This window comes from Pholcus phalangioides, unplaced genomic scaffold (genome assembly GCF_987345545.1).
Source record: "Pholcus phalangioides strain wild (caught in Gottingen) unplaced genomic scaffold, Ppha-v1.0 ptg000008l_1, whole genome shotgun sequence".
NCBI lineage: Eukaryota > Metazoa > Arthropoda > Arachnida > Araneae > Pholcidae > Pholcus > Pholcus phalangioides.
In genome coordinates this window covers 62766200-62791965 of record NW_028301601.1, presented here as the reverse complement: position 1 = coordinate 62791965, position 25766 = coordinate 62766200, and the positions used below count along the sequence as shown (strand labels likewise).

The 25766-nt window shown below is 35.6% G+C and overlaps 1 protein-coding gene across 1 annotated transcript; it reads left to right on the top strand.

Annotated features, from left to right (window-relative positions):
* Positions 1 to 332: 332 nt before the first annotated feature.
* Arp1 (Actin-related protein 1) lies at positions 333 to 17908 on the top strand. The gene is made up of 10 exons (XM_089235166.1): positions 333 to 483; positions 2462 to 2526; positions 5664 to 5739; positions 11062 to 11312; positions 13077 to 13293; positions 14021 to 14113; positions 14276 to 14450; positions 16273 to 16334; positions 16496 to 16536; positions 17271 to 17908. Exons 1-10 carry the CDS (start codon positions 436 to 438, stop codon positions 17371 to 17373), a joined length of 1131 nt encoding a protein of 376 aa, XP_089091292.1. The 5' UTR covers positions 333 to 435; the 3' UTR covers positions 17374 to 17908.
* Positions 17909 to 25766: the final 7858 nt, after the last annotated feature.

The following is a 25766-nucleotide window of genomic DNA, read 5'->3' as shown; positions in this document are numbered from 1 at the left end:
ATCGAAGTGTTCGAAACTTTCAACAGGATGGACGGACTGAGTTATTAATACACCGTCAATTAACTGCTTCGACAAGGAGACGCCAGTATCGTTTAGTAAGGGAGAATTTCAGGTTGTGGTGTCGCAGGGAGTTTTTCTCTAATGGGATTGCTAATAAATAGAATATCCTACCACGAAATCAAGTTCACAAATATTTTGAGTCACTTTTTGGCTACTTTTCAAGGTGATTTTTAGCTGAAATCATTTTTAAGGATCTGGCAACCTGGCGCACTTCTGTAGGGAAACTAATAATGTCTTCGATAGGAACAACAACTACTACGCTTAGGGAAAAGTCATCGTAAACAGGGAATTTTTTCTATAAACGGAGGCCTACTCACTGTGTATGAGCAACACCCTTGTTTTGTTTTGACCGCTTTTATATATGAAAAATTGTTGATGGAGCCTTACGACGTTATAATAAACCAGCCCGTAGTTATTGACAATGTGAGTTAATTTTTAATATTTATATTTTGTATAAATCTATATAAAAAATTTCACAAGTATTTTTGTGTTGGACCTTGTTGTGTGTCATCGACTCAAAACTCCTTCAAGCATGTAATCAATTCAAAACGTGTATCAAATTATTTGATATTCACGTACACAGATCTATATGAAGGGCTAATTAATATATTTCCTCATCTCAATTTCTTTTTTTGATTTGGCTGTGACCATATTGGGTGTTCATTAAAACTAGTATGGGCACAAAAATGCAGTAAACAAGCACCGATAATGCTGTCATTTCACCTTCAGCAGCCATGGGAAAACCATTCCTAGGCCTTACAAACAAGAATAGTGAGGAAGAAATTAATAATATAAAATCCCGGGAAAACAAAATTTCTCATGCTTCTCCATTGTCGCTGCCAGTGTCATATTTACAGGGAGGGAGCTTAAAACGTGCCCAGGGTGGAAAATTTCAAGAATGAGTGTGCAAGAAAATAAGAACAGGAGAGGGGTGGCAAAATTTGCCTGACTCTCAATAAAGCCGCACCTGTCCAGACAGGTAGGGACTATGTCAGTGAGTAACCAAAAAAAGTGATCTAGAGAGTTTGCAAGCACATGAATGAGCAAACGCGTGACCTGGAGTCAAGGCAGTTTCAAAAGCATTGTGTGTGTGTGTGTGTGTGTCCCTCGACCCAAGTGATTTTTCTGAGGCCCTACCTGGCAAATTCTAATATTTCAGTCAGATCTAATTTTTGTGAGGGTCCAGGCAGTGCAGAGTGAGCCAGTGCGTTAAGATGTCACTGCCTAGAGTGCATGCAAGCATGTGAATGACTTAGAGCATATGTAAACAATTAAAAAAAGTGACACATAAATAAAAGAACTATGTCTGTGAGCAACCACAGCAGTGAGTGTGCAAGCATGAGACTGAAAGAGTTACTTAGAGACAAGTGACTTGTCTCAAGTCCTCCCTGCAAGTCACTCACAGTGTACTTGTGGGGGGGGGGAGGAGGCGGGATTGTAGCACAAGGTGTAAAATTTTAGAAAAGAGTAGTCAAGAAAATTGGACTAGAATGGGAGAAGAGCGGTATAATTTATTTAGCCTACAGGCAGCAAAACCATAAATGCTACTCTCATCACTCTATCATAATTCAGGGATGTAAGCAAGGCAAGGTATTGGATATCGTCATACGTGGAGATGGGCACAGAAAATACTGGGGGTGGGGCGTGATGATGCAGATTCATATGTATGCATACATTAGATCAGTTCCACCCATGCAAATGTATCTCTGCTCAGGACAGTACTTGTCATGTAAAAGAGAAGTACTTGTGATGCAATGCACAAGTACTGAACAATACAATGCAAACAGATGGGGGGGGGGGGGAGAGAGACTGAATTTAGATGAAAACAAAGAAAAAGCCATCGTAAAATTGTCAAACGTTGAAGCTGTGAAAAGAGCAAAATCATGTTTTTCCCAGGTGGCAAAAATCCTGGTTACTGCCCTGGTCAGTACATGTTTAGTTAGAGCTCACTGTCTCTTGTTCAGTAAAATTAGACTAGAATTGGAGAAGGGCAGCAAAATTTGTGTTGCCCGCAGGCAGCAAAACCATAAATGCACCTCTGGTCATTCTACCATATTTATTCTTGTTCAGTGAATATAATGCTCTAAGGCAGTGCTTCCCAAAGTGGGCAATATTGAATCCTGGGGAGGCGCGGTAGAAGCTATGGGCATAACATTGGATCCTATGAATCAACTTGAATTGTGGGGTGATGAAAAAAAAAAATTTGGAAACCTTGCTCTAAGGAGAGAAAAATATTCAAGTTTGGTATGTAACAATACTCTTTTAGGTGTGGGCGACGTTTATAAACAAGGAACAAACCATTATTTCTCATTAGTCGCACATTGTAGTTATAAATGTGAGATTTGTTGTAATTTATTCATATATTTTTGGTCACGTAAATGAAATTTTGATAAAAATTTAGGGGTCTGGTGTTATCAAAGCTGGATTTGCTGGGGATCAAGTGCCGAAATGCCATTTTCCAAATTAGTAAGTCACATTTTGTTAATTCACCTAATTTGTGTATTATCAGTGGGATGAAGTGAATTCAATCTTGTAACCGACACATTTGGTATACAAAACTTGGTTTTCCTTTAGCAGAGTTCGTCAATACACATCTAGATGATTCACACATGAAAACTCAATTTTACTCCAAATTTCGTTGAGGAGTGAAAATACTCCTTCAAATTTTAAGTCAGGGCTGGACAAATTGCAAAAAAATCTAGGTGCCAGAGAAAACTGTTTAGGCTCAGAAACATTGTTTATAAAAAAAACATTTGGAACATTGGAAAAGGTCCAAACTAATGCTTCTTTTGGTTTTTCAGGGAAAACTGACCCTCTTTTATGTTGGTAGGCCTAAATATGCTGCTACAAATTCAAAACATTTTGTGCTGCTCTCAGCCTGGAATTTAGTAACTACACAAAGAAAATTTTAGGCACCAATACCTTTTTTTTAGTCACCATGGCGACCTCGCGCCTGGGATTTGTGTAGCCTAAATTTGTGGTTTTAGATGTTTTTTAAATAGTTATTTTTGTTCTGAATTAAAAATAAAAAATACCCTATAGAATTTTGGAGAGGAATTACTATTGGAAATTATTTTCTCGGATAGGGTGGCTGTGGATGAGGTACTCGAGAAAGACAAATCTTGGAATTCATTATTAAAAAAACCAAGACAAAACATGGAATCCATTAATAAAAATGGGTATTTTTGAAAACCCTCATTTTTGGTGGGCATTACGGTGTGAAATCACAAACTTACAATGTAATACAGATATCATCACACTACCTTTACACTTGATGCAAAAATGAGTAAAACATAAGGATGAGGCTATGGTTGTCAGACATCTCAAATAAACAGGATAGGTGGAAGGGGAGGTCCCTCCTAAGTGGGTCTTATGCCTTAGGATGGGGAACTGGGGTTACATTTTTCCATTCACAAGTAAACAAAATGGACAAAAACTCAATGCCTGATCATTTATGTACCTTCTGTTAAAAAGCGGCCCTTCAAAAAAAGTTGGTTAGAAAAAATTGCTGTTCTTGTTTGTATAATGGTGTAATCTAACATCTGTTAGTGGTGTTGTCAAGCATGTATGTGAATGTGTTCTCAGTTTTAAGTTATTGAATTCTGTAACTCTATATAGAAATATATTTACACACATATCGGCATCTAGTGAGCCATAAATGCATTAAAAAGTGACATGCATTTAAAATTTTTCTTTCTTTTTTATAACACTGTATATACTTCAAGCCACGGCACAGGCGCTGTAGTTATGCAAGACCACTCTAAATTAAAAAGAATGCTAACATTCTTTTTAATTTAGAGTGGTTTGAAATTGACAAATGAAAGTTGTATTTTTTATGAGATCTTTGACAATGGAAATCCGGAACAAAGATGCCCTGAAAGCTCATTTTGGGAAAATGGATTTAATTGTGAGAAACCAAGACATCTGGCCACCCTATTCTTGGATAACACTGCTCACACATTAATGATTAGTTTTGGAAGTCATGATGATAAATTTTCCCTCTATTTTTCCTACATGTGGGAATATGCTTCAGTAGAATGCGAAAAAAGTAGTAGCCACTTTCGCAAAAATGCGTACAGGAGGTACGCAACGAGTAGACATCCAACCATCAATCATTACATTAGAGGTCATTCAAATATTACGTCAGCATAGAGGGGAGGGGTTTCGGATTTGCTGACTTTGATGACAAAGGGGGGAGGGGTTTGAAGGTTATTTACGTCATCAAGCACCCTTTTTAAAGATATGAAATATTCTAAGCTGCTGACGAAATTTTGCTGACAGGGGGGGGGGTGTCAAAAATGGCTAAAAATCTGCTGACGTAATACTTGAATAGCCCATTAGCATTGTAGAATTTTGCTAAAGCTTTTCGGGCGCGGTAGCCCGGTCGATAAGATGCTCGCCTAAAGTACCAAAGGATGTTTAGAGGTGTCGCGAGTTCGATACCCAGTTCGTCCTTGTCAGAAAACTTTCCTGACACAGGGGTACAACAAAAAATGGCGACTTGACCGCAGCAAAAAATGCTACCGCAGGGAGTCCCCCATCGAGGGGTTAGCGCACCAACCTCACGATGAGTACGAAAAACAAACCTGCCGTTCGGAATCGGCAATAAATTGTAGGTCCCGGTCTAATTAGCCCTCGTGTGCAGAAAATGACCGTGGTGCGACAAAAAAAACAATCAAACGAGCTAAAGCTTTTCCCCCCATTTTCGCTTTTTTGCAAAAGGAATTTTTTATCCAGCTAACCCTGGTGTATATAGTGAAACCACCATTATCTGATATGATTGGAACAAGCTGATTTCAATAAATCAAAATTTTCTGATAATCGAACATGTATCAATTGAAAAATTCTATATCATCGATAATATTTTTTTATTGAATATGCATTGGAAAGACAATTTGGTCAGCTTCTGTATTTTATGCTGCTGTATCTCAGTTTTGTGATAACTCTGAGCGAGCGTGATGTTCTTGCAGCTGTAATCAAGCAAAAAAACTGAATTATGAACATTTGAGAAAACTATATCGTTACGATCTATAAATGGCGTGATTCTCTTTTTTTTTTTGTAGAGCCCCTAAAAATATTGCAATCTTCTGCTGGTAATGGTGGTAGTTAATACTGGTTTCTGTTTATCGCAAAGAAGTGAGATTGGCGGAGAGCATTCCAGACAGTGGCATAATTTTCCAGGAACTACTAGAAACTGTCGAGAAATTTCTCTCAGCTTATAAAAAGCAATACTAGTACGACAACAGGAGATTCCAGATTAGAGAGACTGGATGAAAAGTCAGTTGTGATTGAACTTTGCAAGAAAGTTGTTCGCTTGTAAATATGTGTAAATTGCTGTTCTGTAAATAAATCTGTCTGTCCGTCGAACCATTTCTTGTTTTGCAATCTCGAAGTCTTGTGGAAATTGTGTGGAACAATACTATTGTGCAAAAGAAGCAAAAAATTCTCCATTCTCTGCCTAAAAGAAAAGAGGGTGGTCACATACTATGATAGTCAATCCTAGTCCGTCCGTTTTCCATTAGATTGGTGAAAATTAATTTTTGTTAGAATCTCCATGTCTTGAATACTATTCAGTTTTTTAAAAACAAAAATTAATTTTTTAGCATTGGACGCCCAAAGCATACACGAGTAATGGCTGGTGCTTTAGAAGGCGACATTTTCGTGGGTCCCAAAGCTGAAGTGAGTATAAATTTGAAGATTTCATTGTTTGACAGAAATTGTAAAAAAAAATTATTGTCATTTTAAATTCATGATAATAATGCTGCATTAGAGCAGGTCTTGACAAATTCCAATCGCCAGGTTGCGATTGGGGCCTATAAAATTTGTATTGTTGCCTATAGAATTTTCTATGCATGATGGCTACATTGGAGTCTAAGGATGACTCAAAATTTTTCTGATTTTACAACAGTGTTTTTTTTAACATGGAAAGATGTTATGTTTTGAAAAGTTGAAAAAAACATAATTTATGACTGTTTTTCTTGAGCAAAAATTAAGCTTGGCTCCTTAGAAATTTTGCTGGTATCTTAATTTTTTTGGATTTGTCAAACCTTACACTAGAACCTTGCTAATCTGAACAAATGGCGACTGTTACCAGTTCAAATGAGCAAGAGATTTGGATTACTAAGTTTCATCTTTTGAACACAATAACAATAGATTTCTCCTATGTGTTAACCACTTGACTGGTGTAATTATTTTCTCTGACGAGTGTTAAAAAGCGGCACATCTTTTTTCAAGAATGAGGTTGTTTTCCCCCATTTCATACACATGCAAGTGCAGGCCCTACCAAGTTTGAGAACATTAAGCACAAGATAAAACCTCTACCTTTTTTCTATCATATATACTGTATGTATACATTCTTTCAAACTGAATACACGGCCCAGGATCCATCAGTTTTAACTCATTTTAGCCATTGCCCCTGAATGAATGAACGCCAGAACTTTGCCACTGGACTTATCCCGTTGCGGAGATCTCTTCCAACCCAGCTTCGTGGCAGAGTCTGGAGCGCTTTATTTTGTGTCAAAAAAAAGAAAAGAAAACAAACTTTTACAAATTTTCCCCGGACAATTGGGTACTGTCGCGATTAACAAATTTTGTGGTGATTACAGGCGAGATGGGATTAGAAGTTGAAGTTTCTGGGTTTAGTTAAGATGAATGTACACACATATTAGGATGGAGGTATGTTTTAAAAGCAATTGAGGGCCCCCTCCCCCCCATGCCATCTCATCTGTTATCTTACACTTGCCATACTATAAGCCATTGCCCCTGTGAAGGAGCGGGACCGTGTCTGAGAAAACGTAAACTGTATGTATATTAGAACGTTCAAAGTTCCAAAACTTATTTTATATTATGAAAGAATAGATGCAAAAAGAACTTGTTTATTTAGTATTTCCTTTGAAATAATTACCTTGTGGAATTATGTATTTTTGCCATTGTTCATACAAAAATGTGAATTCAGATTGCAAGCCTCTTTTGTTACACCCTTTAGGGCCTTCATCACTGTCCACTTCACTTTTTTGGAACCTGAGAATCATTGCCCCTTAAGTGAATTCTTTTTCTGATGAAAAAGGGAAAGCCACATGAGGCAAGAGAATAAGTTGGCTGTGAAAGCATTGGAATGTGATGTTTTGACAGGTAATTTAATACTAGGAGGGACCCATGAATCCTTAAACATCTGCATGATTTAGTGAGGCACAAGCCACCAGAAGGAAGGCCAAGTCTTAGGTGCTCCATCTCCATCACAATGATGCACCAGCTTACAGGTCCCTCCTGGTGTCAGATTACCTGTTAAAGCAGCACATTCGAATACTTCTACAACCAGCTTGTCCTGATCTTGCCCTATCTGACTTTTCCTCTGATGAAGAATTTGCTTGAGGGACAATGATTCTCAGGTTCCAAAGAAGAAATGTGCAGAAACAATCTCCCTGTAGCAAGTAGCGATGAAGGCAGTGGAAGATGTGACAAAAAAGCTTGCAATTCGCATTTACATCTTTGTATGAACAATGCAAAAATTCATAATTGCTCAGGGTAGTTACTTTGAAACTCCAAACAAACAGGTTCTCTCTGTATTTGTTCTTCCATAAAAAAAACAGTAGAAAAATATAAAAGTACCAGTGAGAGATTCTCACAAAATTGAACAAAAAAAGTCTATGAAAAAATTCAGATTTTTTGGGACACTTCTTTACTTATTAATAAACAAAATATAATCAGCAGTGTGAAGTTTTTTAAAACTTCATGGTGAAACAAATTTCAATTTTTAACCATGTTAAGAGATGGGCAAAAGGCCTTGTTCGAATTGCCTGTTTCATCACAACTTGATATTCAGGTTTGACTATCGCAACATGTTCCATCTATTTCAGTGCTTGTTCATTTTCAACTCGTACAAGCACTGATACTCCAAACAAGTTTTTTGTCAATTGCATTTTTATTTCTTCTTTATTTGGGTTTCTTGATCCTTTTTCGTCAATTTTATGGAGACATCAGATTTCTAATTTGTTTTGCTAGAGCATGAGTTACATTCTAAAAACTTAGTCTTTAGATGTCTAGACGAAACATTACTGCATCACAAGAAATATGGATTTTTTTACTTCCCCCCTACCCCTTAACTTATGATCAAATTTTTCTTCTGGTTACCTTATGTCAGGAGAAATATTTTTACATGTTTTTCAACACTGATCAAAAATTAAGTCTGTTCAAACATGTGGTAAAGTAAAAAATAATTTGCAGTTATATATTTCTCTCACAACAAAAAAATAGCCAGAAGAGAAGGACATTTAATAAAAATGCTCACTTTTTCTTGAATAAAATTAGTTTGGGGAATTTAAAATTCTGATTGATTTAAAAAGAGGTTCAAGCAATGGTTACATTCTTAACCTTCTCAACACAGAATTTGAGTTACAACAAGTGTTGTAGGACTTGAAACAATATTTTTTTAATGCCACGAATGGGGGGGGGAAAAAAAACTGAGGAAAGTTTTCATTTGGTTACAAACAGGATACGGCAATTTAAATCAGATGATTTTCTGATCACTTGATTTTTTTTTTTTTTAAATCATTGATTTAAATCACAAAATTTAAATTATTTTTTGCTTTACATAAATTCAATGATATTGAAGTAAATATAACCTGGTATGGGTTGTATTTCACTGATATGTGATAAAGTTTGTGATTTAAAAGAAGTATAGAATATCTTTGGGGATAAATATAGAGTTGAACTTAATCCCTAGATACATTCCAGAAAAAAAGCTGCTCTATTTCTAGATTTTGTGCATGGAAAACATAGAAGAAAAATATAGGGAGATAAACTTAGCTAAACTACATTATATTCAATGCATTGTCATGTGGCACTAGGGTTCCATTGATTAATGATTAAAAAACAGAGGAATTATTTTCTCTATAAAGACTTGAATTCTATGCCCTGATTGCTGATTCAAAATAATAATAGATGTTGTACCAACATATCACTGGGCTTTTGACTTTACTTTTTGTATTAAAATTTCATGTTTGCTTGTTTTTTTACCAAAACTAATTAAATCTGTGAAATAATGAAAATATGTAAACCAGTAAGCAACATCATGCGAGTCAAACACATCCATTCATTGTGCAAGAAACAATCTTGCCAATAGAATTTGTTTTATTTAGTTGATGCTGAATGGCCCTTTGATTGTACATTGAGTGAATTGACATGTCTGCACTAGATGTGCGATACCGAGATGCCACCACTCATTCACTTTAATGGGGGTAGGGGAGGATTCCTGAATATATATAATAAGAAACACTTTTCTTTACAAAAAAAATGTTAATCCATGAAGTTAATTTGTGCTCAGTGACCTTTCATGTTACATAAACAGATTTTTTGTGTTTATATTTTTTGCTTAGTTTGTTGTTTATTCATTAACCCTCTGACTGCTCAATTTTTGGACCGAAATTGCTTCAAATATTGTCTAATTTTTTTCACTCAAAAAGTGAAGTTTGAGCGGTAATACCACGTGCCTTCAAATGCCGCAATTTAGTGGACAACTAACGACATCTGTTGGCCAAAACATAAATGAAACGTCTAATACTGTATATAATTTATTTCAGTGGTTAAGCGGGGAAAAAACGGGATGCGCTCCTCGATAAAGGAAGAAAAACACATGCCCGTGGAAATCGCGGGATGAGCAGCCAGAGGGTTAATGCTTAATTATAAATTTGAGCGATTAGAGAAAAAAGCTGTTTTAGGTGATATGAAAATATGCATTCTTAAGGATTAACAAGATTTCTTTTAATTAATAAGCAGTCAGTTAATTTAACTAAAAAAATTGATTTAGATTAAAAAAATCTGATTTTATTTTTTTTAAACAAATTAATTTTTTTCTTACCCTGGCTACAAACTATTTGTTAAAAATATTCAAAATTGTAAAAAAAGATAAAATATGAAAGTATACTGGTTTTAAGAGTATATATTGAAAAAAAGAATATTTTTGTTTTAGGACAAAGTTATTTTAAAATTTGTGCAAAACAGGCTGGGTACAGCTAGGAGAAGGACATTTCCCTGCAGAAATGAAAATTTTTTCAAGCAAATTTTCAAAACTTATTGATGAAAAAATTAAAAGCAGAGTGGCAGGCGACTTTGCAGAAACTGGAATATAAAAATATTTAAAAGATGATGAAAAAATAAAACTCTATGTCAATTATATATTTAATGTAATCTGCTGGGGACACAATTTCATGAAAATGACCCGTGAATAATTGGACAGAGAGAAGGAAAAACTGACCTGGCAAGGTAGGGGAGGATAGGAAAGCATGTTCAATGACGAAGTGTGCTTTACAAAACCTTTGTTCTCCTCTTTCCCGAAATGAGGCCAGATATCTGGGTTGCCATGAGAGAGGAAGGATTCAAGATGTTACACACATAATAATTCTTTTTAACAACAATTTGGTTTAAATTCATCCCTCTAGTCTTTCACTTTTTCTCTTGAGCAATCATTACATGTACTTGGCTTCTTGAAATCCTAGGTTGAATCGTCCACCGTCTTTGAGCAAAGTGTGGTGTCAGTATTGTTGTTATATAACCAATTGCTGTTCCTTATCTTGTTTTTTTCTATGATTTGATGTCACTTAGAGCTGTAAAACCATTTTTTTTTTGTTCTAAGATGGAGTTTCTCTTTACTACTGGGCTGGAAGAGATCTTGGTAATGGGGCAAGTCCAGCAGCAGAGTTCTGGCATTCATTTATTGCCCTTCTTACTGGGCCTTTTACATGCACTGAATGTTTGAGCAAAAGAAAGAAAAGAAAACCCATTTTAAGGCAAAATATAAAAGATTGGGTTGCACAAGGGCCGTTAGAGCTGCCCTATGATAACTTTTAATTGCAATTAGCATCAATTGCGAAAAGTTTGTGGGAGTTAAATGATTTAATTTTTTTTAGTTTTTTTGCAATTTTATTCATTTTATTGAGCAAAACGTTTTGACAAAACTTTTTCATGATATCAAATGTTGTGTATAAACATCACACTGCTTTTCAGGAACATAGGGGTTTATTATCGATACACTATCCAATGGAGCATGGAATCATAACAGACTGGAACGACATGGAAAGAATATGGCAGTATATATACTCAAAAGAGCAGCTCCAAACTTACCCAGAAGAGCACCCTGTTCTTCTCACAGAGGCTCCTTTAAATCCTCGGCGAAACAGGGAGAAAGCAGCAGAAATCTTCTTTGAAACATTCAATGTGCCTGCCTTATTCATTTCAATGCAAGCTGTTTTAAGTTTGTGAGTAAATTGAAGAGCTTAATTCAATAGTGATGTGTGTGCGTGCATGCGTGCGTAAAATAAGCAATTTCATGCAGTACATCCCTCCCCTCAAAAATATTGATTATATGTAACCCGTAAACTTTTCCCATTAGATAGTTTGAGCTTAGTAAATTTTCCAATTACTTATTGATTAGTGATACAAAAGGGGAAAAAAATTTCACGTTGTTTAAGGCAATGGTTCTCAAACTTTTGAGGTCCCCGTTTCCCCCCCCCCCCACCCAACATCTGCTGCTTCCCAGAACAATGGATAAAAAAACACTTCAAAGCAGTGAAAAAGTTTGTGTGGTCTGTAGGATCCGCTATGCACATTAAAATTCCTTCCACCTTTCAGTGACAGGTTTTTTTTATTCAATCAAATAGGTCCTATTCCTCCCCCCCTTCCTGAAGATTTTTGGGTATACCATTAAAAAAGGGTTAATTCATAAAAAAAATCTATATTTGGTGTCTTGAGGAAAAAAAAATACAATGCAGGAAAATCTATTGAGCATTGCATAGATATATAAATCAGAATTAATCATCAGCATTAATATTATAATGTTAGTCTTGTCTATCAAGACCCAAAAAAATGTATATATATATAATGCATGAAGTATGAAATATATTGAATATTTGCATTCCACTGTAATTGATTGGGAACTTAAATTTTCAAAATGTCTATCATTTTATAGCAATTTTTAACTTCACATATCTAACACCAAACCTAAACTTGAAATTCTAGAACAATTTTAAAAGAAAATTATACTACAGTCAAATCCTGTTATAACGAAAGCCAAGAGACCAAAGGAATCTCTTCGTTAAAACAAAATTTCATTACGAAGGAATTCCAGGTTACTTAGCATTGATCCTATGTAAACTTATTTGGAGGATTAGAAAACTGTTCGTTAAAACAAGATTTTTGCTATAACGGTATTTGTTACAACAGGATTTGACTGTATTAGACTTCATTAAATTGATACTAGATAATAAACCGGCCAAATGTATTTTTTTTTCTAGTCCTACTGATTTTTCATTAATTATTAAAATAGAATTCGTGCAAGCTGATGAAGTGCTGTTACCAAATGCCTATTGTCAGTAAAAAAATTTCTTCAACCACTGTATAAATAACACTCCCTGAATCGGGTCAGAAACCAAATGTAACTGGGAAGCTACTTGATGATTTTTTCATTGAAGAGCCACTCTAATGTCGATTCAAGAACCTGTTTATAACCAATCTTTAACGTGAAATTGCAAATACCTTCATAATTCACTCGTTCATAAATTTTAATTCTATAGAAAAATCATCAAATTTTCAATCAATCGAAATGTGTTTGTGATCTGGATCTGCTGATTAATGGTAATCAATTTGCTATTGACTGCTGCTCTAAGTGAACACAGAATTTTTCTGTTCTGTTTTTTCTTTTCTTCCCTTTGCCTGCCTGTTTTACACTTTTGCATATAAAGTGTGTTTATCACCAAAATTCATGTGTAAGAAGTTATATTTGCATAATTTTTTAAGTACTGTATATTTCCAAAAGCCTCTTGCAAGCATTTCTAAGAACCTCATTAGTTTCTGTTGCAGTAAGAAATTTTCTAAAATACACCACGTCGGATTGACACTGTTATTTTTTCTGCAAAATAATAAAACCAGTAGTGTGATTCACCTATGTACATATAAAAATTACCCTGATATATATATATATATATATATCGAAATTATAGTCGAATGAATTCTGTTTTACATAGGTATGCTACAGGTCGTACAACAGGAGTTGTATTAGATTCCGGTGATGGCGTCACACATGCTGTTCCAATATACGAGGGTTTTGCAATGCCACACAGTATAATGAGGGTTGATATTGCTGGTCGAGATGTTACCCAGTACTTAAGGTTGCTGCTTCGAAAAGAAGGCACTAATTTCCGTACAACAGCCGAATTCGAGATTGTAAAGACTATGAAAGAAGTGAGATTATATGATGTTGAGCTATCTTAAGTTTTTTAATTGATAAAACTGATGGAGCCATATTTATGGTTGGGGGCTCACTTCAGCTGTTTTATCAAATCATCACAGATAAAGTTGCTTCCAAGACTGAGATCCAAATTATTGGATCTCGTGTGTTCTTGCTTGTTACGTATCCTCCAAATCTTGGAGTGGGATGTTATAGTTGTTTTCACACTATAGGCAAAGCAAGCAAAAATTTTTATATCTTTTTTACTGAGAAGTTTCAGCGTTACTTCATTATCAGAATTTTTTTAGCATTGTTGAAGTGATAACCTTCAGTGGGGCTTAAATTTATATTTCATCTATAACCGTAAATCCTGTATAACAATACTTTTCTCTTGTCTTTTGAAAATCATTATACAAGACTTTCACTGTATATGTTTTGTCTTTTTATAGGATTACAACTGATATCTTAATTGAAAATATGCAAATATCTTTATTTTTGCTTCCTTAACTTTTTATTGGAAGAATTTTCAAAGAAAAATCGAAAAAAATGGTCCCATGATACACCAAAATAGAAATCACGGTTAGCATATTGCTGACAGCTGCTATAAAAGATCATTAACAGCTCCTGGGCCATACCTGAATGAGCCGATACTTTGTTCCTTCCAATTATATGCATAGAGAATGCATTCTTTCTATTTTGTTTTTTAATGAATGCTGATGCAGCTTCTAAATGTTATTTCAGAGAGCATGCTATCTTGCTAGTAACCCCCAGAGGGAAGAGGCTATGGACACTGACAAGGCTCAATATCCTCTGCCAGATGGTAGCACATTAGAGGTAAAAAAAATGTCATTCATCTTATTGTTTTCTATCTCTTCTCTCTTGAGATCAAAACTTTCAAGTTTGTTTAAACTTTTTTCCCAATTCTGTTTAAGTAGTAGCTATTTCAAAAAGATTTGAGTAAATTTTTAATTTTCAATTCTTTGTTTCATTCTATAGATAGGTCCAGCACGCTTCAGGGCCCCAGAGATTCTGTTCAAGCCTGATCTCATAGGGGAAGAATGTGAGGGTCTTCACGAAGTATTGGTTTATGCAATTCACAAATCAGATATGGATTTGAGGCGTTTACTATACTTGAATATTGTGCTTTCTGGGGGATCAACGTTATTTAAAGGTTTGTTTTTACAATAGGACCCATGTTTCTATGTCTTTATTCAGTCATTTAAGTGTAAACTGGTGTTAGATGAGGTTGAACTCATATTTTTATGGACACAATTATTTTTGATAGTGTCTGAATTTTGTTTTATCTCACCCTGTTATCATTTTGGAAGCAGATGATGTTTTCCTTGTTTTTTATACAAATACAAGGACCACAACAGGCGAAGAGCCCAACAAGGTGGCTGGAAAGAAATGTCCATAAAAATATGGTTGTCAAAATATCCAGGATACTGCAACCCAAAAAGAACCAATTTAAGAGAGCTGTCATCTAATTTGTAATTAATCATTTATTTTGGTGCATTTTGACCTTATTGGTCCTTGCACCATTAAACTCAAAATCAAATCAAATCCAATTTAAGAGAGCTTTTGTTTACTAACATAAGGGGAGGGTTTGGGAGGGAAGAAAATGTTAAATTCTCATCAGAGACATGCACAGGTTAGTCAAGTGTATTTGCTGTGAAATGTTTGACATTTCGACAAATACATTTCACATGTTTCATCGCTGAACATTTAGAGATTTAAGTATATATATCATAGGAAAAGTAGCAGATTAACAAAAAAAAAAAAAAAAAAATCATAAATGAATATTTTTCAGAAAAGTTCTATCTTTAAAAAGACAGATGCCTATTATGGTATCTGTTGAAAAAATATGTTGTATATCAAAAAATAATTGTTGTCTTCGAAATTGGCAAGACAAAGTGTCTGGTATTTTGTTGAGGATTATGCATAATTCATTTCAATAAGGAACTTGTTTTGGAATAATTCTGATGATAAGCAGCGTTGATTCATTAATTATTCTAAGACATAATTAACAAAGAATTAATTATATATTAATAACTCCAAGGTGTGAATGCGAGCTGGTCTCCCACTTGAAAAAGTCGGACCTACAACATAAAATTGACACAATAGGAAATTCAAGCATTTACCATCTTTACTTCAAAATATGGAACACAGATGGCAGCACTAGGAAGAACACAAAACAAGTACCACTGTAACAACATAAATGCTTTAGGGTCATGCCTACAACACATTCTGGCATGTACCGATTCATTAGAAACTTTACAGAGGACTGTGTGTATGAGACGCATGTTCAGTTGAGTAGTAGTAGCATTGATTCATTCATCAATACAGTAAATTCTTCTGAAAATCAGTCTAGAACATAATTTCACAAACTTTTTGTTCCATTGCCCTCTTCTCCAAGAATTTTTTTCTCTCATTCCCCCTGGACCATTCTATCGCCACCAGGGGGAGCGGATATTGCCCACTTTGGAAACACATCCAGAAGATTGTTAGGTTCTTCATAATTTGAGAAGCATGAGTTCTGAACTCTATCCCCCCTTTCCCTTAGAATATTCGATTTTTTTATACTCCATTTTTATTTGCTTCGTATTGAAATTAAGACCTATGTTATTGGAATTTGGGTGAAAGAAAGAATAGGTAAAAGAATCTTTTGGGTGAAAGGAAGAATAGGTAAAAGAATCTTTTGGGTGAAAGAATAAACGTGTAAACAATGCAAATGTACCTAAAATATGGTGAGAATGACTGCTATACACCATACAGAACTGTATGAAGTTCCTCTTTAGTAGCATTGAAAACAAGTGACAACAAAAATAAATTTTGTATAGCAGATTTTTATTTTTTGTTTCGCTTTCTATGTACCTCACTTTATTCCTCATTTGCACCATATTTTTGGGTATATCTATATTGTTCACATATGTATACCTATTTTATTGTTCATTTTTTTTCTAAAATCTGTTATCATTCTCTTTTGATCACAGGTTTTGGAGATCGTCTATTAAGTGAAGTGAAGAAAATTGCTCCAAAAGATGTGAAAATCAGGGTATTTGTATTTTCTTTTATTGTTTCAAATAATAAACCATTAACATTCTTTAAAAAAGTACATGTTGTGATCTTGCATTCATTGTGATAAAATACGATTGTAAATGTGAAATTATATGTAGATTATAATGAATAATTAAATTTTTTTTATTTGCTTTCCAGATATCGGCTCCTCAAGAAAGGCTTTATTCAACATGGATTGGGTGAGCAATTTTGTTCTCATTTCTTTAATAAGAGAACTTTTCTTAGATACAGAGTATTTCAAAAATGAAAGAGAGAGAGAGAGAGATAAAGGGTGGTAAAATATTTTTTTAATGCTTGTCAGAAATTGCTGCAACAAAGTGTTTATTATATACTTCTAGATTTTTAGAGTAATTTAGTTTTGATGCTTCCATGTGATCAAATTACTCAGACCCACTATGATCTTGTTGATCCGGTAGATTCATCTGAAGTGTGTGTGCATGTTAAATATATTTTCATTCCTTCTAGTTAAGGATTTTTTTTGTCAAGCTGTGATCACAAGAAGTCCACCTTCACAAATCTGCCAGTGCACGTGTTCAAACATTCTGAAGTCTGTTACCGTGTTTGCAAGCTTTTATATTAGACCAAAAGTTTCCAATATTTTAGTGGCTATGGAACCCTTGATTAAATTATTTATCTTTTTACTCAAACATGTTGGATGATTTCAAATGATCTTTAAAGCGAGTAAAATAATTTTAATTTATCATTGAATTGAAATTAGAATTAAGTGTGGTCCGAACGTTATAGTTTTATCATTTTACTACTAAATTGCAATTTGACTGTAATTCACAAGATTGTCTCTTTATCTTCAGAATAAAGTTGTCAAAGATTGCAATGTGTGATCATTATTATTATTAGCATTTTTATATTCATATTTTGATTGTACAAATCAGTTATTAATAACTTTTTTTTACAGTGGCTCAATCCTTGCATCTCTGGATACTTTCAAAAAGATGTGGGTATCGAAAAGGGAGTACGATGAAGAAAATGTGCGAGCTATACATAGAAAAACATTCTAATCAACTGCTCCTTCTGTAAAAAAAAGTATTGTTTGTTTCATTTCTGTAACCTTTGTCGGGGGGTTTGGGAGAAATCAAGGACTCTATTCTCATTGCAAAAACATGATGCTTTTTCTAATCAATTTAGGAAAACACATTATTTATATTTTCTAATTTTTTTAACAGCTGTGAATGTACATAAAACATTTGTGCGTTTATAAAATATTTTTTTTCAGCCTGTCATGTGGGAGTATAAAATAGCGTTGTAATCCGTGTTGTTTGTATCCTCAATTTGTTTGCATGAGAAAAGAAAAACATATTTTCAGCTGAAACAGTTTTTTTGTACATTTGGAATTATCAATTTAAGATTGGAATTCACTCTAGAAAATCCAGTCTACGGGCAGAAAACAAAACTATAGATAATGCAGTAAAAGAGTGACAATTTTTTATTTGTAATATTTCTATATTGTGCAGCTTTTATTTTGATGTGATCTTCATATCAAATTTTTTTTCCAAATGCTGAAAATTTAATAAATTTAAATCATGTCTGTGTTTATTTGTTTGTTTTTTCAATATTTTAATCTTTTCCTTTTTTTTCCTTTTTTGTGAAGATGAACCTTAAATTTCGTATAAGGACAGAATATTCCTAAAAATGGCTTTCATGTTCTTTTGGGATTAGAATATTAGATGGAAAGTGAACAATTTTTTTATTTGAGCTATTGGATTATTGCAAATGAAATGTCCGTTGAATGTAGTCAGGTTTCTATAGATTGTGGAAGAAAGCAAGCACTGGGGTTTATGCAAGTTTTTTTTTTGTCATGTGACAGTGTGTGTTGTGCGTTGGTGGTGCAATTTTTGTATTTGTTTTGTTCAACAAGGATTTAACATTGAATTCACACAGATATCAAGTTAATCATAGAACCCCTTTGATTATAGTTACTATACCTTTACAGTCCGAATTACGAAATTCTACTGAAAAGCTACAGTAAAGAACTTTAATAAAGGATTTGGTGGAGGAGCAACTAATGAGCGATCAACTCGCCTTTGGTTTACAAAATTCTGCTCTGGAGATTTGAGGCCACAATATACTAGTCCTGTTATTTAAGGAAATCGCACAGCTACATATAGCAGGTTTGAGATACCAATAGTTCCTCCACTCCTCAATACTCTTTTGACATTTCGATTAGATTAGATTACCAATACCTCCTTCTCCTAAACAGATCATAGCCATCCATAGCAGAAGGCCTCCACATGGAGCTTGGGATGTCACTGAAGGTGGTCATCTCACCTATAGCCATTGGATATAATACAGAAGGGTAAAGATGGCACATGTGTCGGCTTGCTATATTCAATAATTATAGGTTAGATGATCTTCCGTGATGTCACGAGCTTCGCACAGATGCCTTCTGCTGCTATAGATGGTGTTATCATAGCTTGCCGCTCCATCTCAACGAACAGATATATAAGCAGGTGGTCGAAGACAACCACCATCCTGTTTCAATCGTCAATTTCATTTTCAACAACCCAATAGTTTCGATCTCATTTGTTTATTTGAGGTAAATATTGCATGAATTTTTATTACTTTTATGTAAGGTATTCTGCTGAGTACGAAACCACAGTAGAGTATATCTCTGACACGTGAATACATTAGGTATGCCGGGAAGTCTTTGCATCTTATTTTCAAGTGTAAATTTGGCTTGGGAGCTACTGTCATTGACTCTCCAACAGCTTTTTTTCATAACTTTTTTATGGGATGTATTGTATGAGCAAGGTTATCTTATAATCCATTTACATTCACTACTCTAAATATACTTCATAAAAATCTGATGTACTCAAATGCAATCTGTATCACAATTTATGAATAATGAAACAACTTTACGTAATAGCACTTGTTGATGGGGTCATTAAATATTTACTGATTATTCTGCTTTTGGATGCAAAAAAGATGGCACTGGCTCATCCAATGACCTCTTGGTGCATGAGGGTACCTATGATGTCTGTGTAGGAATTATTTATATTGGAACCTTATATGCATCTAAACTGCCTCTATCACTTTTAATCCTCTGAAAAAAAACTTATGACTATGAATGAATGTAATCTTGATGAAATTTGATGAAGCCTTTAAACTAATATTGCTAATTTGTTTGGAATGAATCACAATTATGCTTATTATGCTGAATTCTCGTATATATAAATAATATAATCTCTCACTGATCAAGTGGTTAAAAACTGCAACGACTTTCTGGTGCATCTAAATGTACATTTCCTTTTTGAAAAATTAAAAGTATTTTTTTTTACTGAAAAAAATGATATTCCAAATTACTGTGATTTATTGGTTGCCAACTCAATATCGAATTGCTTTTTTGATAAGCAATGTTGTAAAAATATGCGTACATTTGCAAAATTTAATGATACTTGTATCAATGTTTTTTTATATGTGGATAGAAAATATTAGTTGTATATAGAATGAAGAAAGAGCTTGCATATTTTATATGCCTTGATGAGTATGTGGGTAGAAGCTCCTTTGTTTTCAAAACACAAATAAAGCTTTTGGAATTTCGATACTGTGCATTTGATTCTGTATTGACTTGTGGCAGTGAAATAAAAACTAAATATGTCTAGGGGGAGGGGGAGAAGAATCAGTATTAAAATTCCATGTTAGAGAGGAATAATCCAAATGAACAGTTCACAGTGCATTCCATTCGTTTTTTTTTTTTGCTCATACAGTCAGTATTTGGTTTAGTGTTTCCCAAATAGAGCAGTATTACTTTCTTGTTTGCGACAGTTGCCATAGTTATAATACTGTATAGATTCCTGTAGGGGGAGGTGGGTAGTAAGGTCACAATAAATTTGGAAAATTGGATGTAGCATGGAATCAAATCAAGAAATTGAATCAATATTTCCCTTTCGTAATATTGCTTTTGCTGAAATTTATAACATGTTCCACAGATTTAGAGTGGTCAAACCCACAACGATGAAAATTGCACTAAGCAAAAAATGTCCATTTGTTTCCCAGTTTCCTACATATCCGATACGGAAGATAGATGGCAGTGGGGCCGTAACCAGAAATTTTTGGAGGGAGACCAAACTAGCAATACAATAGCCTAACCATGTGACTGCATTTATATCAGTGTTTTTCTTATTTCCGGGGAAGTGGCTTCCTTTCCTACAACTTTGATGGACAGTGTAACAATGTTTCCTCAGAACAGTATAGATTCAACAGAACTTGTTTTGAAGTCTAAGCGTATGAATATATTCCAGAAAATTGCCAATTTGACTACAAAATGAAAACAAATTAAGGTCAAGACTTTTGATCAAAATCAAGTGCCTTTTAAAGATGAGATTATGGAAACCAGTGACTTTTCTCATAATATCCACAGTTTAATTTAAGGCCGTAAATTAAAAGAATACAAATACAAGGCCACAACAGGCAAAAATGCCCAATGAGGTGGCTAAGAAAAAATACCTATAAAAAATATGGATGTCATATTTTTCTAAAATACAGCAACCCAATTAAAAATGCAATCATAAAAACTAAATACTATATATACACATGATAAAATATAATACAATGCCCATAAAAAATTTGATTGTCTTATGTAAGAGATTTACCCCAACATGTTTATTGTATTTATTTTAAAACATGTCAATCATGATTTACTGCTACCATATTTCTTGTAGAATTTTAAGTTTGGCGTTATAATAAATTATAGTGTAAAATCTGTTCTAATGTGTAGGCCTAAACACAGTGAGAGTCCCATACAATGACACTTGTTTTTTTCCAGTGTTCTTCAACAGTCTTAAAACTGCAGACCGTTGAAAGGTGAACAATTTCACTGATCATTAAAAGATTAGAGAAATATTTTGAGAACCAGTAAAAGAAATAAAATATAATATCGGACCTGCGAAGACATAAATAAAAACCAATGTATAAAAATTATATAATATTTAGTTAAATATAAAATTATGCTGTGCCTGTATTGAATCGGGGAAAATATTTCGCAAACTGGTAAGAAATTCCCACAGACGCGTCGGGGTCCGCAAACCAGCGGTTAAAGAACATTGGTTGAATGCTGTATAGAAAAACCCATACTTATTCTCTTCCTCTAAATGTTAAAGAACATCTAATGTTCACTGGTACCGGAACCAGGGCCATCTTAAAACATCATGCCCCTCCCCTTCAGGAAAAGTGATTTTTCTCAGGGTCTCTACCTGGCTAGGAATGCCTGGCCACCAGTTGTGTAGGTTTGCTGGATTGTCCTGTATTTTACGAAGGCCTGTTTTTCTCTTAGAGGAGAAATAAAGTTATATTTCTTATATACTTATATTTTTTTCGTCTCAATGATTTTTCTCATGTAATTCGATTCTTGGGAGCAGAGCCGTCTTAGCGTCATGGGCCCCGGGAAAGAAGGTTTTTGTGAGGTCCTTACCTGGCTAGAATTGCCTGCCTACCAATCCACAGGCTTACTCTCGAAAATTTTAACCAAATCTCTATCATGAGGCCTCGTCTACACTTAAAGGCCATGCCTGGGTGGGCCCATGCGTTGAACGGCATGATGATGGAGGGAGGACCTGGATAAGATGGGGTCCAAAAAGGTTGAGAAACACTAATACGAGTAGACCATAATAATCTACGCACCACAACAGCGAAATACGCAACATATTACAATAAGCAATGCATATAATAGTGCATCGCTTAAGTCAGGGGTCATCAACCTTTCTCGAGTCGCGAGCACTGCCTATACTTATTATCAAACAGAGAGCAACCCCATACAGCAAGGGTGCTCAACCTTTAGCAGAGTGCGTACCACTTCATTGGTGTGAAAACGTGTCGCTGGCCACTTAAGTGATCTGTAAATGCGCCGCGGACCGCTTGTGTGATCTGAAAGTGTGCCATGAGCCACTTAAGTCATCTGTAAATGTGCCGGCGGGGCACTTAAATGATTTCGAAATGTACCGTGGGTTACTTGAGCATAGATGGAGATAGACTTGGAAGTCTGGGGGGGGGGATGATGATGTCAATTCATATATATGCATATACTTTAGATCTGTCGACTCCACCTTTGACGTTCAATGCCCCCCCCCCCGTATTTCCGCCTATGCATTTGAGTGATGTAGGTCACTCAAGCAATCTGCAAACGTGCCGTTTAGTTCATGCCGCTTCATTAGAATTTGAGCTTATGGAGCCACATATTATGTTATTCGACCCGCGAGTCATGAGTTGAGCATGCATGTGTTAGGGCAATGTTCAGACCTACATACGCAAAATCTGCATGCAGATTAAATGCATTTAATCGTAATTCTAAAATGCAATTCTTACAGAGTATTTAATTGAAGAGTTAATCACAAGTACTCACGAGCACGAAATATTTCATGAGCATTGAGCACTCTTGGTGCTCGCGAGCAACAGGTTGGTTGGCTTAAGCGATACGCGGTACAGCGCAGTACTGTGATCCAGAATGAGCGATGGATCGTTATATAGTGAAACCTCGATAAAACGGTACTCTGCGGCAAGAAAATATATCATTGTAACGAGGGTATCATTACATCGAGATCACTGAGCTATAAGGAAAGTGATCGAGATGTAGCATACCATCTGGCGCTGCCAAATTTATGCTGCTGCATCTCTTCTGAATCGGCGTTGTTGGTATCACCATATATATAAAATGCATTTATATAAACATTCACACATTTACATTTCATTTCATTCCGTGCACCGCCCAGGCTCTATCGACCATTGTCAATTTTAGCCATTGCCCGGATGAGGGGGCTGGGCGATGTCGGGTGCTTTATTATGCATATAAAATACATGAACATTGAATATAAAAATACATTATAGAAAAAAAGTATATACAGATTTAAATATTTCTATTATACAATATACAATTTATTCCGATGAGCTCTTCTGATGTCCTTTCCAGCTTTATTAAGCCCGAGCCCCCTGTTCCTCTCTGTGGCCAAGCGCCAGGTCCTGAACCATGTTCTCCCTCATTGGCTTGTTGGCTCGGGTGAGCCCTCCGCCGTGTCCAGGCCAGGTCCTGGACCATGTCTTCCCTCGTTGGCTTGTTGGCTAGTGTGAGCCCTTCGTGTCACATTGGTCCGACCAGGTGCCAGGTCCTTCAGCATGAGGGGAGGGGGTTGTTCGATTATTCAAAAGCTCCTCAGCTTTTGGTTGGGTGCTTCACAGTTCACACATTTACAACAAAAAATTATAATTGATTAATCGAAAAAAAAATATATGAAGTCTATTGTTCTCTTGCTCTCTTTAGTCCACTCGATAGGGGTGGCTCTTGGGCCGCACGACTCTTGAGGGCTCATGGAGTGCCGCTTCAACGCTTCAAGAGGGGCGCAAAATGCGAGTCGAAAGGGTGACAAAAGAAATAAAAATAAAACATGTTTCTGAAAAAAGGGAAAAGGAAACATAATTAGGAAAATGGTTTAAAATATGGTTTGTTATAGGAATTGTTTGGATAAATTCGGAGGAGAGGTGGGCAGGGGGCACCAAGTATAGAATAGGGCCCCCATAGATATAGAATCCCCATAGGGAGAGATTTTGTCTCGAACTGCCCCATCACCCGAATCACCACTCACTCTCTCCCCCAGCGAAGTTGAAATTAGGATTTTCGCAGGAGGGCCTAAATTTTGCCCCTCCTCCTAGATCCAGCCGTGCCTCTCCGAAATAAATTTCTGCCTACGCAGTCTATATTACCAATCATATATTCTTGTACAGATAAGAAGATACGCCCCCCCCCCCTAGCGTTTAAGGTGGAGCAGACGAATGTAAATGCGTATATATTAATTGACATCACATCGTGTCCCCCCCACCCCAGATTTTTGAGTCTATTTCCGCCCTTGAAATTACACCAAAAGTGCTCAACCTTTGGGAGATTGCGGATCACTTTATTGGTTTGAAAACGTGTCGCGGACCACTTAGGTGATCTGTAAAGTTGCCACAGGTCAATTGAGTGATCTGCAAATGCATCGTGGGCTACTTAAGTGATCTGGAAATGTGCCGCGGTCCACTTCAGTAATCTGGTACAGCGCCCCAGGTTACTTAGATGATCTAGAAATGCGCGCAGGCCACTTGAGTGATCTGTAAATGTTACTCAGCCCATTTAAGTGATCTGAGAATATGCCGCGGACCACTTAAATGTAAATGTGCCGCGAGTCAGTAGCACAAGGATATCGTGCCAATACCGGTCCGACGTCGGAATGTCGAATGAATATCGAACGTTGGAAAGAAGTCGGCATTTTTCGTGTCCCATATCGAACCAGGGCCGGCACCAGGCATGATATATGCCTGACTAGGCTGACCATATTTCCTCGAGAGAAATACGGGACATTGGGATTCCAAATACGGGACATTGCCAATTATCGCCAAAAATGACGCTAAAACCGAAAAAAGTCGCCAAATATTGTTGAAATAACGGAGAAATCACAATGGCGGGAAATGCAGCATTACTGCTAATTGCAGTGGATTAAAATGAATTCCACGAAAAAAAATTTTCACTGAGACAAATGTGGGAGATTCATATACTCATTTATAGTTGCAGTTATCATAATATAATTTATAAGTTGAAAATAATTTCAATCTTTGACTTCAATAAGGAATAAAAATTCAAGTAGGCTTCGTGCAAAATACGGGAAAAACCGGGACACTTTTGCTAAAAAGTCGGGACAGCCAAAAAAACAGAAAATACCGGGACTGTCCCGGGAAATACGGGACGTATGGTCACCCTATGCCTGACACATTTTGAGGGCGGCATTTTTTATGACAGATAACTAATAGCGAACTCGCAACCAATAGCAAACTCGCACCCTCGAATGAATTTAGCATATATCGCAGCAAATCCGTCGTAAAAAATCAGCAAATTGTTCCCGGTTCCCCAAAAACACCCTCTACCGCCTTTGCTATTGCGATTCAACAATTAAAGTTTGTCTCATGAATTTAGAATCACCCTGTATTTTACATGTGAGAAAGAAATCAATGAACTAGAACCACTTACGCCCCCTATAAAATAAAACTTAAAATCTTCGATTGAAATTAGTAACTGATTTTGAGATAAACATGCCATATAAAAAATAATATGGTATGATATTAGTTAATATTTTATAAGCACACAATAACATTAGTTAAATTACGAAGTTTGCCTCGAAATTTTAACAGTTGGTTTTTAGTGCTTTGTAAAATATTGTTAGTAAACAAAGTTACCTATCGTATGCTATCTGTGATTACAACACTTTGGGAACCACTATATCAAGGTAATAGAGGTGAAGAAAGAAAACTCTTTTTCCAGACAGTCGTATCTGAAGGGCAGAAAAATAGTGTTCGCGCCAATTGGCAGAATTTCCATGGCTGGCTCTGTATCGAACGATATAGTAAAAAATGTATTCACTCAATATAAATGCCAAAA